Genomic DNA, 19,492 nt, shown 5'->3' with positions numbered 1-19,492 from the left:
AGACATTTTGATATCACTTTTAGCTTAGAAAAAGATATCACAGCACAGGACAGGACAGGATGCTGCTAAGATGAGGTCAATTTAGTGGAGCTAATTATATACAGCACATTTCTCCTCCATACTGGGCTCTTGCAAACTTGATATTGAAAGCAAAAAACGCTTTTCTACTGTAAAGGTAAAATTCACTAGTTTTGATCAATACATACAAATTTTAAGAAACATTTCCTTAGTGGGAAAATTATAGATAGTAATAATGAAATATTAAGTCCCTATAAAGATACTACTAAAGATAGGGCCTGTTTCTTAGTGTCTTACTATTGGGCCCCCAGACCCCAAATACAGCACCCAGCATGTAACAGAAACTCAATAAATAGTTGCAGAATAAATACGTACATTAATATGGACATTAAGGGAATAGTTTCCTTCTCTTTAAAAAACAAAACAAAACGCATCTTGTGTTTATTCTGACACTCGTCTACACTTGGTCTTCAAGCTTTTTCCATGCGTCTGTCTCTTCTTATCTGAGCTGGCTCTGTATAAGTACATCAAGAGTCTTTTTTGTATAATCTTTGTACAACCACGGTAACAGGATCAGAAATCAGGCAGCCTCCACTGTAGGCCGCATGACATGTTTTTTTACATGGTCAACAGAACTGGCCTCAGAGCACAGGCTCCTCAGCAAAGTATATGTTGTATACCTACTGTGCACTAGGCATGCTTCTAGCGACCTTCATGAATCGGCATTTTATGACAAGCTCTCTGGGATGCATTGGCCACTTACATCCCTTCGTAATGGTGTATCAAAGAACTGGACCACTGCTCCTACCTGAAGGGCCTTTCCCCACCCAGGGGGGAGGTGGCGGTGCTCCAACTCTTCCTGAATTCCTCCCGCTCCGCCTTCTTCTTTCTCAGAGGCGCCGGGACGTAGGCCGTCTGGTTGCTTTTGTTCGGGAGGTACTGGTTAAAAGGCACTGCTGATTTCGGCTCACCATGAGAAGTCCTTCGTGCGGACATATCATCTTTCTTCACATCTGGCAACTTCCGGTGCGGCAAGTCTGATTCAGAATCGCTTCCTCTTCCTGGAAAGCAGAGGATGGATACTGATAAAGTGTGTGATGCTGGAAGAAACACCCAATGGCATCTCTATAGAATCAAGGGTAACTCTCATGTGTTCTGGAATTTATACCTTGAGTTAGTAACTTGGAAAATATCAGTCTAAACTAGCCTCCTCTGGAAAAGGCTTCAAATTTCAGTGAGGAGAACCAAACAACTACAAGCAAGACTTTTTTTAAAAAATAGAGATAAAGTTTAAGTGTGCCAGGGATTACTGTAAGTGACACATTTGTGTAGAATTGTTTGACGGACAAACTTTGAGCTCTGGCGGTTCAAAAGAAAAGCTCACCAGTTTCCCAATGAGGAGTTTACTAAGCTGTAGCCAGAGTCCACTGCACTTGACATTCTGACAAGCATGCATCAAAAATTATTTGTCCTCGTATCTCTTTAACCCTGCCCCAGAACATGGTGAAGATGTGAATTATAATCTAGTTAGCAGAGACAGATGAGAATGACAGAATTTAGAGAAGTGGCCAGTTGGACTTTACTAAGTGTTGGTCTCCCAAGAGGTTATATCTTCTCCATGGGGTTTTCCCAGTTCTGGATCTGGGACAGTCTTTGTGCTGCTGTCCATACCAACTCATGATTGTATCTCCCTCCACCCCCTGTGCATAGTTCTCGCCTCCCTTTGTTTTGAAAACAAGAGCCATCCAGCATCCACTTCTAATGCATGCCAGAGCGGTCAATGAGCATCTGAAATTCGGGTACAGGAAATGGTTTGGCTGAAAGTGTTGTTGTTTGTTTTCTGCAAAGGAATTCAGCTCTGTTGATGTCAGCTTTGCTCCTAGATCACAGTCCCAATAATTCCAACATATCCTTTTTGCCCGAGTCTCATGTTAGATTTCTAAGGTCTGTTAGAATGAAGCTATCGTTAAGGCAAACATGATCATATAAGTAACCCCTATTTTAATGCTGGTTGACCTCTTAATCAGTGAATGCAAACACGTCATCGTTTTGACTCTGCCGATAACAAAGACATTTATGCTTAAGAAGAAAGCCAAGACCTGGAACAAGGCAGAGGGGGTAGTGTGCCAGGCTTCCGTTCAGATCCACTTCATTTCCAGCCCTACTCTTTATTTGTCTTTAACCTGACTATTAAAGCCTCCATTTTCCAATCTGTAAAATGAGGGCAATAATGCCATCTGCTTTACAGGACTACTGGAAGGACTAAATCCACCTAAGACTATTGGTCCAGTATCTGGCACCTAGTGTTTAATGCATGCTGCCTGATCTTTATGTTGGAACGATTCCAGATCCATCAGACATGAGCTGTGGCTCCCTAAGTTTGTCTCTAACACACATGACCGTCCCCTTCTGTGAGATTGGAATGAAAGGACTTACCCTGGAGATCTCCTCCTATAACAACATTTAAAAGACTGTAACTTGAAAATATTGGCTGTGAACAAGTTGCTCACTGTATGTGAAATATTTGTTAGTGTCTGATTCATTACTTAGCTCCCTTCCCACAACAAGACTTAACAAGTGTATCTGTCAGTGTCAAAATAAAATGTTGCCTCTAAACAAATACTCACGCCACCTTGTCTTGCCAACACATGAATCTGTTTCTCCACTTGATAGGAGCCTCTCTTTATAAAGATAGAAATGGGCTCAGAGTGGCCAGAGGGGCCCTCCCCTCCCCGTGGCTGATTAGTGTTGGCTCAGTGAAACTGGATTCTGCTCTCTAGACACCCAAAATTCTGTCCTGTCAGCACTCAACACTGAGAAAAATGTCTTTGCGAAATGTCCTGACTAGAGGAAATACTAACCTGTGCTGATAAAAGAACGAAAGCAGGTAAGTTCTCCATCTACTAGACACCTTAGTGATGCTTAGAGTTAACTTGGATTCCTCAGTTTTACAAACCTATAGAATATATCTAAATTATTATCCAAGGTGTATCAAAATACATTAACATGCAAACACAGCTCTTTTCTTACTGAATTACTCTTCAAGATTGTCTCAATAGACGTTTTAAGGAATGTTACCCTGCCAGTGTCCCCAGGCAGAGCGGCCTAGCTGTGGGGTGGGCCGCTTTATAGATTTACAGTCAAGACTGCTTTTCAGATCCACCACTTACTAGCTCCATGACCCTGGGAGTTTAAAGTCCTTATACTCTAGGTTCCCATGGCCTACCATGGCACTAGCATGTCCCTCGAGTGTTATGAGGGCCTCAGAAAGGCTGGCACAGTGTAGTGTGTGCCTGCACACTGTCAGGCTAGACTTGAGAAAGATTTTTATTTCACTTTATCTGGTGGACATGGAAATTTACTAAGGTTGGCTTTTCTCTGAATGTTCAAAGTTAGGAAAACAGAACAGAGCACAGGGAACGTTACTATTTTATCAGAGCCCTCACTCCTCTTTTCCATGGGGCTACAAGCAGGTAGAGCCATTCTACTCCCCTCCCCTCCTCCCCTGCTGCCTCTTCTTTCCACCTGTTTGCCAAATACTCCCAAGTCACCAACACTTTTTAATTTTCTTCTAGCACTTTACTTTTGCATATTCTTCATTTCCATTTTGTAACACATCTTTTTGATAGAACATAGGGATTAACTGAATTAAATGCAGAGAATCATATTTATGTTAAGCTAACTAACTTTCAATGTACACGAGTGTAAGGTTGTGCCTCCCGTTCAGTGGAGATTTTTGGAGGCTGTGGAGGCTGCTGATAGAGGCTGAAGGAGGCACTCAGTACCTGGCTGGCAAGCCTGGGGGTTGACAGATTTCCTACCAGGAAACTGTATCCACCTCACAGAATCATGACACTTCTGAATGTGGCTTCTCTTTTTTGAATTGGTCAATGGGTACCCACTCATAATAACAAAGTTGAAGACTTCTATATGGACCCAATATAAAGGCAAAGAATGTTATGTTAAGGCTGCCCCAAGTTGGTTATGAATCTTAGGACAAAAATTTTCAAGACATACTTAAAAGAAAAAAAAAAGTCTTCTAAATGTGGAACTATTCATTAGAAATAACATTCTTGCTGATTAGCATCATTTTAAAGGAACATACCAGAAAAGTCTTATATAATTAATATGTATTTGGCAATATTTATACTGAATTTTTAAAGAAAGATAAGAAATGTGGTGGTGGTGTTTTTAAAGCTTTAGTAGGTCTTGATTAGTTTACAGGAAGATAAGCCTTAAGCTATCAGATTGGTACGGAAGATGCAGTTTGGGAGGGGGACCAGTTAGGATCTCTTCCACGTTGTCTGACAGAGGAAGCATTTATAAGTAGGCTCTGGTTTATCAGCCTTAATTGCTGCAACTAAACTGTGCTTTGGGATATTCTAGTTTAGTATTACTAACCACCATCTCAAATCCTTTCAAGATGTGATGTAAACTATAAACACCTCAAAGCTAGAGACAGACTAATGCACTATAGTACCAGTTATGAAAAAAAAAGTGGAAAAGTTCTATTTTTAAAAAATTAAAGCAAGCACTATGGGTGGAAGGGTTTGGTGGAGATGGGTTTTGTAAAAGTGAAGCTATGCTTGGACCCTGTTAAAGCGTAGTTAGATCACAAACTTGGTATTTTAACTTCTAGTGCTGTGGGTGGTACTTAAGATGTCAAGTAAAATTTCAGAAATATTTTTCAAGCAGCTCACAATGTACCATGGAATTCTTTAGGAGTCACACGCTATGTGGCCCTGAGGCTAATCTGTCTGCTGAAAAGTGTATGTATCTGAGAAAATACATTTGTTCAATGACTCTAGAATTCACCTTCTATGAGGCAAAGAGAAAGTAGCCTTGGGTGAATTAAGAGCACCAGTTTGAACCCACACTTCTTGAGGCTGACAGAGCTAAACCACTGGACCTTCAGTGATTTTTGTCATTTAGAAATGTTGAAACAAAGAGTTAAACTCCTGAAGGCACATCTATAAAACAAGGACAAGGAATGTGTCCCAGCTCCGAGCAAGGGTGAATTAAGATGCAATTAGATGCTTATGCTGAGCATTAAATAAGATACTGTGTGCTAAAAAAAGATACTGTGTGCTACATATCTAACTTAGAACCTGGACCTGTGAAATACTCAAGTAGTGCAGTGACTTGCATAGCTGAGAAGTTGGGGATATAGCTCAGTGGTACAGCACTCTCCTCGAATTTACAAGGCCCTAGGGTCAATCTCGAGTACTTCAAAAGGCAAACAAACAAACAAACAAACAAACAAAACCACCTACAAGAATTTTATGTCAGAAAGCAACACTGTGGCCACAAAAGATAACCTTGACCTCAGACAGTAGAAGAATGTCCAAAAAGATTACTATCACAGCAACATATGCAAAAATAGAAATAACAACAACAAACAATTAATTCCCCACCAGCCTTGCTGTCTGTCTACAAGTCTCTACATGCAGGAACAAGCCACCTGCCTCCTGAAAAGTCAAAGGTGCAAGAGAGCCACCCTTAATCATAGCCACTGAACTCACGGCGGGCTACAGGGCCACGCATTTCTATAGAGAAAGTATTGATCACTCCACACAAGCAATATCAAATTCACAAGATTTAAATTTTAAAAAATCCAGCCTGAGGGCCAATAGGTAGCCTGGGTATACACTATGTATTCATGGCCATTTGCATCAACCTAGCCCACCAGTCATCGAATTGATTGATAAAACAGTTGGCAATCAAGAAGGGCACAGCCCCGGCCAGGCACCAGAGCTTTCTTAAGGACATAAAGCACACATCTAGTTTGCTGGGGAGCCGTACCATTTTTGCTTATGTAGCGTGTTACCCACTAAACATTTCCCTTCCTTGTACCCACAGTATATAAACTTCAGCACACTTTATGAGCTAATGGTCTGCACAGCCTTGATTCAGGGAGACCCAAGGAAGAATGATGTAACAGATTTTCCAACAGAAGACATGCTCACTGAGGCAGTGTCCAAATGAGCTGCTGGCAAAGCCAATCAAAATTCTGAAAGCCATGAAAAACAACATTCAGAGACTCCCCCCCTCCCACCCCTCCACCACTCACCAGTTTATAGAATTACCAGGCTCCAGCCAGGTGGATATGGAGTTTGCCTTTCCAAGGACCCAGCTCTCTAACCTTGACCCTGATAATGATTAATTCCAAGCTGTACGGCGTAGGAAGATCAAACCTTACCATCACTGCTTCCCCTGAGAACTACATCTGGCGAAGGTGTCTGCCTGGAGCGGGAGCCAAAAGAATCCAGGCTGTCAAAGGAGTCATCCCGTCCGTGGCGAGGAGGAGAGAGGGAGTCGCTGCGTTCAGAGTCCCAGCAGTCGATGTAGCCACTGTCTCGGATGCTGCGCTTCGGGCTATCAATGTCGTCAGTCTCCTGTCCCAAAATAAAACGAAAGAATTTCAGATATGACTGCAACATATATATCCTATCCGGCTTCCAGTGGTCTGCAAAGACACTTGCATGGAGGATCTGTGTGGAAAAGTCATAGCTCGAGAGACTAATGAGCACCAGCAGTGACTATTCAATTCCTCAAGTCTTGTCTGCTCCATCCTTTCAATTAGTATAGCATGCACAACTTAAAAAACAAAAGTCCCCAAGCAACTCACATCCCATAAAGTTGTTTTTTTTTTTTTTAAGTAGTTAAGTACAGAGAGTCACAAAGTTTGGATTCACAAGAATGCAATGATCATTGGCAACAAAGACAAAACCTTTGACCTGTCTTTCAGGATCCATAACCGCATGTCTGTGGGACAGACGAGTCCCTAGTTCAGTGCCACTGCCCCCGGGTTATGGTATCTGGCAAACACAGGCGGAATAAGAGCTGTAAAATCCTGGAGCCGCATGCTTCCACCTCCTGCTACCTTGGAGGGAAATTCCTGCTCTGAAAGCGAGCTGTCTTTCTGAGGCAAAAGTTAAAAAAAAAAAAAAAAGGCAACGAAAAATATGCAAAATGCGTTTTCCTGATGCCACAGAGGAATCCAGGCATGTTCTCTCTCCGCCAGCTCCTGGCGTTGGGGGAGCGGCAGGCACTTGTGGCTGACCCACATGTTCAGAGCAGGGAGAACAATGCCTGTCTTTGACAGGCTGTGATTATAAATTCTTTCCAGCACAAGCGGCACAGACTAAAACACTGAGACTCCAGCAGAAGAAAGGTCAGTCGAAGCCATCCTCACCCTCGTATTATAATAAAAGCCTTGTTCCTGCCAGTGCCTTCGCGTTCATTACAATAGTCCCAGGCTGACGAAAACAAAAATAACTCCAGTCACTCGAAGATAAACCTCCGCTTAATATTCCCCGAGACCGTCACTAGAAACCAAGACTGTGGATCACACTGGCAGGGGAGTATACGCAGGGACAAAGACTGGAATGTTGCCCTGTGGATTTCCCCCGAGATGCACATGGAGGTCCCCTCTGCATTCCCAATAGAAAGAAGAAAAACAAACAAACAACAAACAAACAAACAAAAAAAGTGATGTTCTCCATGTTTGCAGTTTGTGAAACTGATCTATTCCATCTGAGGTGCCCCTGGGAACCCACGTCCTTGCAGGAAGTATTTTTGGCTGGCTGCTTCTGGCAATTACAGAAGTGGCGGAGGGGCGGGGGGTGTAGCATCTTTTGATCCATCTCCCACCTCAGGGAACTGGGCATGGGGGCTGGAATGGTTGCAATTCACAAGGCACACTCAGGTTTCTCACCAGGAGGAAGGAGTAGGCAAGAGGACAGGGGCAGGGCTGGGAGGAAAACCCTGCAGCCCCCCCCCCCCAGTCGATTAATGCCCCCAAAGAATAGGTTGTCAAATGCTTGGGTGAGTCCACCAACATGATGCTCCAAAGCAGTGGTTCCCAACCTTTCTTGCTTCGACCCTTTAATACAGTTCCTCATGCTGAGGAGACCCCTCCCCAACCATAATATTATTTCATTGGTACTTTATAACAGTGATTTTGCTACTGCAATGAGTCATAATGTAAATGTCTGATATGCAGGATATCTGATATGTGACCCCTGTGAAAGGCTCATTTAGCCCCCAAAGGGGTCACGACCTCTACGTGGAGAATTGCTGTGCTAGGGGAAGACAGAAATGTCAGTTACAGAAATTAAGGTTGTTTACTTGCAGGTCAAAAGTTAACCAGATTCTGGAACAAAATCCAGAACTGAGAAGTTAAAAAAGAACACATGACTCACTGAAAAATATAGACCTGAATTAGACAGAAGCTCCAATTTAACTTCTTAGGCAATAGAAGTTATTATTGTCAAATTACTCATCAACCAAATGGCTAAAATACAAAGTTAACTTTTGTTGAACACTTAGTATATATCTGGGTACTGCTTTTGCATATCATGTTAACAATATCCCTATTTTATAGAAGAAGAAGAAGAAAAAAAAGAACCAGAGAATTATTTTAACTATAGCCACACAGTAAATGGTAACTACATATAAGTAAAACCTGAACTTATTCATCTCTGGGGTTGACAGGATGGCTCAAGATTGGATGCTGCCTGTATCCTCGAATGGTTCACGATGTCAGTCTGGGTTATGTCCTGAATTGATGCTGTTTATGACTGAATGACTGAAGTAGAAATATCATGAAAGTGATGCAGGTTAGGGTCGTGGTTAAAAGCTCAGCCCTTGATGACTGGGTTTAAATCTTGCCAGCTGAGTGACCTTAGTCAGCTCATGGGTTTTCATCTATAAAGTGGGACTCAACAATGACAGCTTCTGGGACAATTAAACATGAAATACATGGAAAGTATTCAGAACAGGGCATAATGGGCAATAATGACTCTAAAAGGTGTCAGAAATGCTTTTAACTACCATTTTTCATCAATGAGGCATGCACCTTTTAACATAGAAAGGAGATAATATTTATACATTGGTGTTAAAGGCACCACTTTCTACACACTGGCTTTCTCTTTCTCTGTCTAGGTGCCTCACAAAGACAGACATGCCGGGGCAGGGCTACTGCTTGCAGCTGGAATTGATATGCTTTCAGGCTGCTTGGTGCAACATGGCGAAACGAAATTGTCAAGAAAATAACATCAGAAAGGCTCCCCTTGAAGCCCAGGTCTTCCCCACATCTCAAGTGATGGAGGAGCGTCCTGGCATGTCAGCAGCTCTCTCCCCGAAGCTCATGGGAAAGAAACACAGAAAGATCACCATTTTCATGACTCTGGAGTGAGCCAAGATTGAATTCCCAGTGGGAAAGTAAATGGCGTGGACAGTTGGAGAAGCGGGAAGCAGACCACTGTGGTCATCCCTTGCCATGCTGGCTTCCCAGGAGCCCTACAGGTAAAACAAGAGGCTGACTTGTTAGCCTGAGATAAAAATGTGCCTATCCCCTGGACTTGCAATTTTACTGATTTCAATTGAGTCACCATGCCTTTGTGTGTGTGTATGTGTGTGTGTGTGTGTGTGTGTGTGTGTGTGTGTGTGTATGTATGTGTGTGTGTGTGTGTGTGTGCTATAAAGTGAGGCTTTGGGGAAGGGTGGAAAATATAGACAAACAAACATCCTTCATGGGCTCTAACTGCTTTCTTTGCGACTTTTATCTTGGAGCCCCATAGCTCCTGGCTTCCACGGAGCTCTCAAGGGTTGGCAGGACCGACTGACATGAACCCCATGGAGTAAGTGCTCACGGCTCTGTGAAAGGTGCCCCCTAAGGTGAATGAGCAGCTGCTAGCCTCCCAAAGCTCTAGGCTTCTTGAACGAATCCCTCTTCTTCTTCTTCGTCCCTCTGTGAGCGTTAATGGGAGCCAGCAAGGGCCTGTGGATGACTGATGGTATCTAAGACACTCCAGATGCCTTCTCTGGACAGCTCAGCCTTTCCCCCTTGCTGTGTGATTTACAGGGTGGCTGAGCACTGCTCCAACATGTTTGAGGTTTGGCTCCCCCAGCGTGACGGCCCTATCCTCACTCATCACACTGGTTGTGGAAGCAATTCATTCTCCTGATAATGCCCAAGTTCCTTCTAGGTAGTGTTCTAGCTCTGGGGACACAGCATCATAAAAATAAATCAACAGACAGCATATTTGTAGGAACCTGTGTTCTGATAGGGAAGACCCGAGATAAAGAGAAAAAGGTTGCTTACAATAAGTTATTTGCTAAAAAGGTTACTAAGATACTGAGGGATGAGTATGCTGGTGGCTATTCGTGCATTTATTTCTCTTGCATTTGTTTACCAGTCTCTCTCCCCCAACCCCATCCCTTTTTTCTATTGATGCCCTCACCTCTAGGAACAGGAATGGGGTGAGCCTGGCATAGTGCTCCATGCCATCCCTGGTCACAATGACTAGTGTAGGAACAGGACAGCCGTTCCTGTGCATTTATCGGCATCCCTTATTGCGGGTTTTCTGGCTTACAGGAAGGAGAAGGAATGCCAGGAGTGATGGGGAATGCTGAGTGAAGGGTACAGAGAAAGAACCTTCATTGCTCACCACCCTGAAGACTTCATGCCCTCTCTCACTGCAGGGTGCTTGTAGCAAATCCATTTGTTTATCTTGCACACCCCTTCCTTCCACAGGGCTTCCCTGATACATTCAGGCTCAGTGGCACACTACTAAGTGTGCAAGACTCTATGTAAAGGGCTCTCTTAAGTATAGAATAAGTACCCTGTGGTTAGTGATTTTGTGCACATTTTCCACTAGAAAAGTAAATATTAAAAGTCTCTAATTAGTCCCCTTTGAGAAAGACACACATATAATTTCAAATTTATTTCACCCTATGTACAGAGAAACCCATGAAATCTGTCTACTTCTCATCTAGTAAGTTTTTTTTTTAAATCTGAAATTAGGAAATAAACTTTTACTAATCTTTAGTCACAAATGGGTATGAGTATGTGACCTACTTCAAGTTAATGAGATGTGAGCTGGAAGCCACTATTGCCCATTCTCTGCTGCAATAACAGAATGCCGCAGACTAGGTACATTTAAGAGAATTTACTTATCAAAGTTCTGAAGTCTGGTAAGTCCAATAACTGCGTGCTGGCATAGAGAAAGGTCTTTATAACATGACAGAAGCCATTCGCTACCCAAAGAACGCATGCACACTGGAGAGGTTGCCTTGGTAACATAGTTGGGGATAGAAAACCCCGCTTTGAGGATAGCAGACCCGCTCTGGCAACCAGAGCATCAGTCCATTTGTGAGAGTGGACTTCCCCATTGCCAAAGACCGTTGAGAGCACACTTGTTGCTACCACCCTAGCAGTTAAGGTCTCCTGTGAGTTTTATAGGGGACAATCAAAGCACAGCAGGATGCAGTGCTGAGAAATTTTCAAAAGGTGTGCTCAAAGGATAGGCCCTTTTCCGGTTCCTCCTTCCTCTTGTCTTGAATGGCACATGACACCTAGAAAAGTCTGAGCTGCTAGCTTGAGGTCACAGGGAGAAGCCATGGGTTGAGGATAGTGATGCGTGGGATAAGATACAAAGGTCTGGGCTTTCTGCTATCACTCAGGTGGAGAGCTCTGCACCAGCTCTGGACTGCCTGCTCACACCTAAATCCAGCTTAGGTAAGAAGAAATAAAATACTCCTCTCAGCTTTTGACTTTATGCAGTTTCCAGTCAAACTCAGCTCATAAGTGAGACCATGACAGGATACCTTCCACACACAAGATATTGCCAGTATTTGGATAGCCCAGTGTCTGCTAGGTCATCTTTCCTCAAACACAGCTATGACATAGGAGGACTCCAGGTGTCCCCAGCTGTGAAGAACCAAGCTTTGCCCAGCAGTGCTGCCCACTGACTCATACCCTGTGACGTTGTCTACATTCACTCAGAAGAGTTAACACCCAGGCTAGTTCAAAGCAGCGGAAGGCATTGTCTCCGATGGGAAGCTAACCGAGCAGATGCGGTTCTTCCCCAGTCTATCAGCAGAGCAGTAAGAGGTACATACGGTTCCAACGATGGCCCACCTAGTATTACCCTAGTACACGTCAGTATAGAAGCAACCACTTATATTCCCGACTCCAAACCAGCAATGACACTCTATTCAGTTAGACAAAAGAAAGCTTACAGGGCAATAGAGAACTCAGGAAAAGACACAGCGTGTTGTGTTTACTGTTTGGATTTATGTGTTTTATATGTCATCATAAATACAGTTTTTTTTTCTAGTGTGAGGGATCAAACCCAGGGCCTGATGCATCCATCCCATGTGAGTGCTCCACACTGAGCTATTTCCAGCCTTGCTTTGTCCATTTATAGATACTTGAGCCAGACTGGCTTTGGGCAAACCGAGACTCTTAGCTTTAAGGCAGTGGTTCTCAACCTGCCTAATGTTACAACCCTTCAATAGAGTTCCTCATGTTGTGGTGACCTCCAACCGTAAAATTATTTCCGTGGCTACTTCATAGCTATAATTCTGTTATCGTTATGAATCATAAAGTAAATATCTGATATGCAGCCTCTGTGAGGGGATTCCACTCATAGCTTGAGAAGGAAAAGCGAATGATTTATTAGAAAGTTGAAACAAATTCTTGCTATTAAAATTAAAAGTCATGAAGTTCTGAATATCCTGAAAAAACTTATGGTATCCCTCTCTGTCTCCCTGTCTCTCCCTGTTTATCCCTGTCTCTGTCTCTGTCTCTGACTCTCTCTCTCTCTCTCTCTCTCTCTCTGTCTCTCTCTCTCTGCCTCTCTCTCTCTCTCTCTCTCTCTCTCTCTCTCTCTCTCTCTCTTTGTGTGTGTGTGTGTGTGTGTGTGTGTGTGTGTGTGTGTGTGTGTGTGTTATTTGAGCATATACTTGTGGAGGTTTTCGGATAACTTGTGGGAGTTAGTTCCCTCCTTCCAGACCGTGGGTATCAGGGGTGGAACTCAGATCATGAGGCTTGGTGGCAGCACTTTTACCCATTGAGCCATTTTAATGGTCCTCTAAATATCTTTCAGTGAGCCTTGTTAGTGGATTTGTTCTGTATAGTAGAAAAGCAAGGAATAGCTGACCTCAATTATTTGTGCTCTAAGATGGCCTTGGCCAAAATATATGGATGTTAACTGCAAGTGAGCCTTCCTGCTTACCATGGTGGCATGGTGGGAATTCTCCTGTGCAATACAATGGATTAATATTTTGTATGACTTTATATTGCTGAGCCTTTAAAAGACAAGCACATACAAAGTATCCCACTGTTTCTTCAACAAATTCTTACCTTCCATCAATCTGTCCCACAAGCAAACAAACCAAGTTTTTAATGATATGCAGTCAAATACTTTGTCGAACAAACACATCAAGCTTTAAAACTGTTTTTCTGAGTTTCCAGATGGCTCGGATACAATGGTCATGAGACACACACAATAGAAGGAGCTCTTCTGACATCTCAGACCCTGTCCAGGGTGGGAGCCAAGGAAAGGACATGGCTGGCATCACCTTATCCACACCAAGGTCCCAACAGGCAAGCACGGAGACCTTTGGCTGAAAGTGCAGAGCAACTGTTTGCTTTTGTATGACACCACATTGTTTAAGTCAAGCATCACTACCTGAAATGCACGGGCCCTGAGCTCTGTGCTGTGCCAAGCCATGCACCAAAATACCAACATACCTCTCTCTTTTGAAATTACAGCCGGAGCCAGCTCAGCTCTTTCATTCACCAAAGAGTATAAGATGTAGAGCTTGAAGTATTGTGAAAATCAGGAGGCAAAGAAGCTCTGGGGTAAGACAAAATGGCTCTTTTCTTGAGCACATACCTTGGTTCAATACAGTTCCCCCATGCAAAACTATAATTGTCATCATTTTATTAAAGACTTCCAAAAAATTCGTCATGTATGGGTATTTTCTGTATCTATATATGCCCAAAGTGGTCAGAAGAGGGCATCATATCCCTTGGAACTAGAGTTACTGATGTTTGTGAACTGCTAGGTGAGTACTGGGAATTGAACCCAGGTCCTCTGGAAAAATATCAAGTGTTCTTCCCCACTGAGCCATGTCTCCAACTACAGAGCAGCAATAATCTTAAAAACGTGTTGGCCAGGCAGTGGTGGTGCATGCCTTTAATCCCAGCACTTGGGAGGCAGAGGCAGGCGGATTTCTGAGTTCGAGGCCAGCCTGGTCTACAGAGTGAGTTCCAGGACAGCCAGGGCTACACAGAGAAACCCTGTCTCGAAAAACAAAACACAATAAAACAAAACAAAAACAACAACAAAAACCGTGTTCCCTTCCCACTTTGTCCAGCACTCAGGATAAGGAAGGAAAACCAAGTTACCTTTCGCATCTGAGCCAACAGCCCTTCAAACTCCTTCAGGTTCAGTGTGGTTCCACCGTAGGATGCACAGCTGTTTGCAGCTTTCCCCAGCCAGTAAATGGTCACTAGCACCTGTAGGACAAGAGAATGCGCCAGAGTGAGATTTGTCCTGAAGAATGGCTTTTCAACATGAGGACTGGTATCACCCCAGGAACAGCAACGCAGGAAGGAACAACTCAGCAACCCTGACTTGTGAAAACTAGTGCATGCTGAATCCATTCATTTGAGAGCATTGTAATGAGAACCCAATGCTGTCTCAGTTGACCCAGACACACGATTCGGTCAAATAAGTCTCCAGCTCTAGGGAAGCAAGAAAAAAAAAAAAAAAAAAAAAGGAGGTTGTGAGAAAGTGATCTCTGAGTGAGCTAGAAGGGAAAATAAATCCTCCAAGATGACATTCTTGTCAGGCAGCGGTTTTTCCCCACAAACTCTTTGGAGTCTTTACCCAGACAAGCAATGCAGGAGACTGTCAGCTCCTTTTGAGATGGGTGCTTTCGAAGCCCCTTAATTTCCACTTGCGTGTGCATGGAGAACCTGCCAGAGTGGATGGCAATTATCCTAAAGGTGTGCTAAAGGATAATGGGTGCTTCTGGGCACAGGATCCACACAGTGCGTCTAAGTGAAGTCAGAAGACAGCAAGGCACAGGGAGTGAGACTACGCTGGTCTCTCACAGCGGAGCGCTGCGCATCCCCATTAACCTGAGATGGAGAAATTTTAGCCTCGACACAGTTGCTATCAATTACAAACACCCCTGGATGCTGAAGAATGTTTATGAATATCCGATGGGTTGAGGTTACTAGCCTACATTAGTTTTGTGCTTTCTTTCCAAAGAGTTGTCGACCAAAGCATAAATGGTCTTTACATTGACTAGGGGAAAAAATATCGGATTGGCTAACGATGTGTTCCTTAGCTGAATTATAGGAAGATATAGGATTGGAAGCCCGTGCAAGAGCTTAGACTTCATGTTCACATTCGGTATTTTTGCTGCATCTCTGCTGGGGAGAACGTATTGCACTACCTTCCCCATGGTGGGCCAGATGCTTTGGATAATGGAGTCTAGGCATATGGGGCCAGCTGGCCGTGGGCCCAAAGCAGAGCTGTGTGCACGAGTACTGATGCGATTCAGTTTTCCACCTCTGTGGGAACCTCTTACATCATGAATCCTTCAAAACTTCCAGAAGGTCTTTTAGTGACTGGGTTCTTACAAATCAATTCCCAGAGAACATACACTCCTGAATGTCAGGACATTAACTAGAACCATAACACAACCAACGTTCACTGACTGCAATCCCATCCAGACCACAAATGGAAACAGTTAATGTTAGTGTTGAAACCAATCGCTGTGTGTTTTAAGAACACGAACTGCACACAGAACACAAGCCTTCATTTACTTCTAGAATGAACTCTGATTAGAGACAAACTTGCAAATCTACAATTTTTAGTATCAGCACGGTTATCAACTATTCTATAAAAGGTGCATATAATTTTTCCTAAGAAATAATCTTTCTAATAAGGCTTATCAGATCCACCGAATTTAGCTAAATGTCAACCTTGGACCACTAAAGTCAAAAGTATACAAACTAGGAGAGAGAGGGGTTACAGCACTTACGTTTTTCAGCTTCCTGCTATAATCGAGGTTCCTAGGTCAGGAAACAAAAACAAAACATTATTAGAATAGCAGTTTCTTTGGTGTGGCTTTCCTTAAACACCTCTGAGACACACTTGCACATAAAATAAAAGCCAGAAGGATATTGCTGGGCTTTCAAGGCCTTCTTCGGCTGATGGTTTCAACCTGAGTTCAAATCCCAGCAACCACATGGTGGTTCACAACCATCTGTAATGAGATCTGACGCCCTCTTCTGGTGCGTCTGAGGACAACGACAGTGTACTCACATACATAAAATAAATAAATCTTTAAAAAAGATTATCAAGAAAAACAAAACACAACAAAAAAAATGAAAAACGAACAAACACAGGACCAGGTAGGATTGAAGTTGAATACCCAGAAAGGTGGATGCTTTTAACATCCAAAAGATGAGAATTCTGCTTAAAATTGGGACTGTTTGTAGTTGAAAATGCATGCATAGGAAGGAGTACTATCCAAGCATTCTTCCTTTTTTTCCTCTGGCTACAAACTACAATGAAAAATTGGCCACATACAGAAAAGTATGCATGCTATTTCCAAATGTACGCGCATGTGTTCTCAAATCCACATAAATGTTTGTTCCCTAACTAAAAACCACCAACGCTCTGACTATTCACACCATGAAATATCAAAATGTTTCCAAAGGTTTTTAAAAACTCCATGAATATACTGACACATAAATATTATGAAAATGAATGTCGGATTTCTTTTCTCGGGTCATTTTGGGAAGAGGGAGGGGAGTAGAAAGTCCCTGGTTCAAACGAGCCAAGAGCCTCATAGCATTCATACCATGGTCACTCAGTTCTGGCCTAGTCTAACAAATAGTGAGTGATGCTAGGCAAGCAGTTTTAAGTTTACTGATAGTGGAAAGACTAGGAAATGCTAGTCCTCTTCTGTAAAAAGGAACTTAGTTAGGACAAGCATCCATACAATTTATATTTGATTGAGAAAATGGTTTTAGATTTTTGAGCTTAACAACACCAAAAAAAAAAAAAAAAAAAAAAAAGGCACGCTATTCTAGTCTTAGATATCTGGTAATTTTTTTTTTCATTTAGCAACAGAGAGATGAAAAAAATCGAAAGGAAGATCTAAAATATCTTAGAACAAAACGAATAGGGAAAAACAACCCTTTTCCTGCATTGACAGCAGAAGTTCACTAGTTGAAATTGTGACTGGATGCTAAAAATTGCATGTGGCACACCGTAGGGCCTCACAGAAGGTTTGTAGAGTGGTTTCCACATAACCACTAATCACTTGGCAACACTTCCCATTTTTCCTGCCCTACAAGCCTCCAACGGCCTCTCCTCGCTTCTGTGTGATTGTGTGGGTTCCCTGGGAGGCCTTTGCTCCGTGTCCCTCCGCACTGTGCTTTCATGGCCTTCAAACCTGTCTGGTATTCATTACAGGTAGAGTTCACGCAATTACATAGCCAATAATGACTTGCAGGCTTTTTCTCCTTAAAAATGTTTTCTCTTTTGAGTATTCAAGTCACATTTGGGATTAAAAAAAAAATAAGGTAAGAAAAATGACCTTCACTGCAAACTAGAGTGGGTTTTTCCCCCCAAAGACAATTTTAGGAAATACAAATTTGCCCCACGGGATCTACCCCTTATTCTATATCTCCTGGCTGATGCTGCTAACTCACATTAAAGCGACACTCCCCCTCTCTGCTGTAAGCCAATCACCTCTCGGAAGGGAAGCCACAGAGTTACAAGGGTGATGCTCGGATCTCTCTGAGCAACAAAGTCAACACTTGAAAAACTAGTCCCGGACTCCGTGCCAAATGTAAGGAGCATCACCTGTGAAAACATGGTGAACCTGACGGCTTGTTTTATGTTCCACTGCGACGTTCCTGTTAAAGCCAGAAGCAATGCCCTCCTAAGCTCCGCAGATTAATTTGTGATGTAATTTTAGTGTAAGTTCTTTATGATTTTCTAAATGCCAACCCAAGGAGACAGTCTCTCTGCATCACAATTCAACAACCCCACTGCTTGTGGATGGCTATTCCCACCTCACATGCCCTTCGGCATGACCTCCAACCTCACTAGGTTCTTGGCCTTTTCTTTCAAACACCAAGGGCTTCCTCTTCATTTCAAGGCCTTTTCCTGCTTTTCTTCCACTTTGAACATCCAGCAAATCTCCCCCACAGCTGATGCTCCAGTCTCATTCTTGTCTCCACCTGAATCCCCAGCTGAAATAGCACCCCATTCAGATGGGCTATGCTTGACCTCTTCAGATGGGCTATCCTTGACCTCTTCAGATGTGCTATCCTTGACCCCTTCAGATGAGCTATCCTTGATCCCTTCAGATGGGCTATCCTTGACCCTTTCCAGATGGATCACTATCTTTCCCATCTTAATCTTTTATGGTCCTCTCCGTTCTCTCCCTCCCCACAGTTATTTTCTTTCTTAAGATTTATCTCTAAGTTCTCAACACTGCAGCAGGAAATCAATATGAACAGAGGACCCTGGATATCTTGCTTATGCAAGGAAGGAGAAAATATCTCATACATAGTAGCTGCTCAGTAACTATTTGTTCAGTGGATGAATGACGCTATAGAGACATAAGGGGAGGTGAAGGGAGGGGAGGTGAGGGGAAAGGAGTGCCTGAGGCTTGCAGTGTACAAGTGAGGTGTGATCTAAAAAGGAAAGAAGAGAGAAGAAATGCAGAAAGTGAGGTAGACAGGAGGAGAGGATAAAGAAGGGAAGGGAGGTGGGAGGGAAGGAGAGGAAGGAGAGGAGGTCAGGAAAATTGAAAGACCAGAGGACAAGAAAAGATGAGGATGCTGCCCTACAAAGGGACTTTGACCACTTGAGACTGGACGATGTGACTTTCTCCTGGTGGGTTGCTTCCGGTGCCTCTGAATTAATGTATTTCTTTTTTTTATTAGATATTTTCTTTATTTACATTTCAAATGTTATCCCCTTTCCTGGTTTCCTCTCCGAAAATCCCCTATCCCCTCCCTCTCCCCTCCCCCTGCTCCCCAACCTACCCACTCCTGCTTCCTGACCCTGGCAGTCCCCTATACTGTGGCATAGAACCTTCACAGGACCAAGGGCCTCTCCTCCCATTGATGACCAACTAGGCCAGTCTCTGCTACATATGCAGCTAGAGCCCTGAGTCCCACCATGTGTTTCCTTTGACTGGTGGTTTAGTCCCAGGGAGTTCTGGGGGTACTGGTTAGTTCATATTGTTGTTCCTCCTAGGGAGCTGCAAACCCCTTCAGCTCCTTGGGTCCTTTCTCTAGCTCCTTCACTGGGGATCCTATGCTCAGTCCAATGGATGGCTGTGAGCATCCACCTCTGTATTTGCCAGGTACTGGCAGAGCCTCTCAGGAGACAGCTATATTAATGTATTTCTTTAGAAGTTGATTGCCTTGCTTTCCCAGGTCTGCAATGAGCAAGCTTTACTTAGAGTCCCATCTGGAAGACTATTTGATCCAGTCGCACTCTGTAGATGAGAACATGGTGCTAAGGTGCTCAGCAAGCTCCAGACCTGGGGCTCTACCCAGATTTTGGATGCCTTGATTGTCAAAGATGAGCTATGAAGAAAATCTGGGTTTCTGTTTTAGATTTTGAAACCAACT

The 19,492-nt window shown here is 43.3% G+C and overlaps 1 protein-coding gene across 3 annotated transcripts in view; it reads right to left on the bottom strand.

The window, feature by feature from the left end:
* Positions 1–19,492, bottom strand: part of Limch1 (LIM and calponin homology domains 1) — a 311,271-nt gene that overhangs the window by 81,671 nt on the left and 210,108 nt on the right. For 2 of the 3 annotated variants that reach the window (NM_001001980.3, NM_001368863.1), the window contains exons 5-8: positions 15,871–15,901; positions 14,222–14,332; positions 6,218–6,413; positions 827–1,079 (exon numbers count right to left, since the gene is read on the bottom strand). In NM_001001980.3, the coding sequence (NP_001001980.2) occupies positions 827–1,079; positions 6,218–6,413; positions 14,222–14,332; positions 15,871–15,901 (591 nt within the window). Of the gene's footprint in view, positions 1–826; positions 1,080–6,217; positions 6,414–6,755; positions 7,062–14,221; positions 14,333–15,870; positions 15,902–19,492 lie in introns of those variants that run through there. The other variant, NM_001256122.2, reaches the window with a different exon arrangement.

Source organism: Mus musculus, chromosome 5, assembly GCF_000001635.26.
Source record: "Mus musculus strain C57BL/6J chromosome 5, GRCm38.p6 C57BL/6J".
NCBI classification, from domain to species: Eukaryota; Metazoa; Chordata; class Mammalia; order Rodentia; family Muridae; genus Mus; species Mus musculus.
This window is presented reverse-complemented; position numbering and strand designations above follow the sequence as displayed.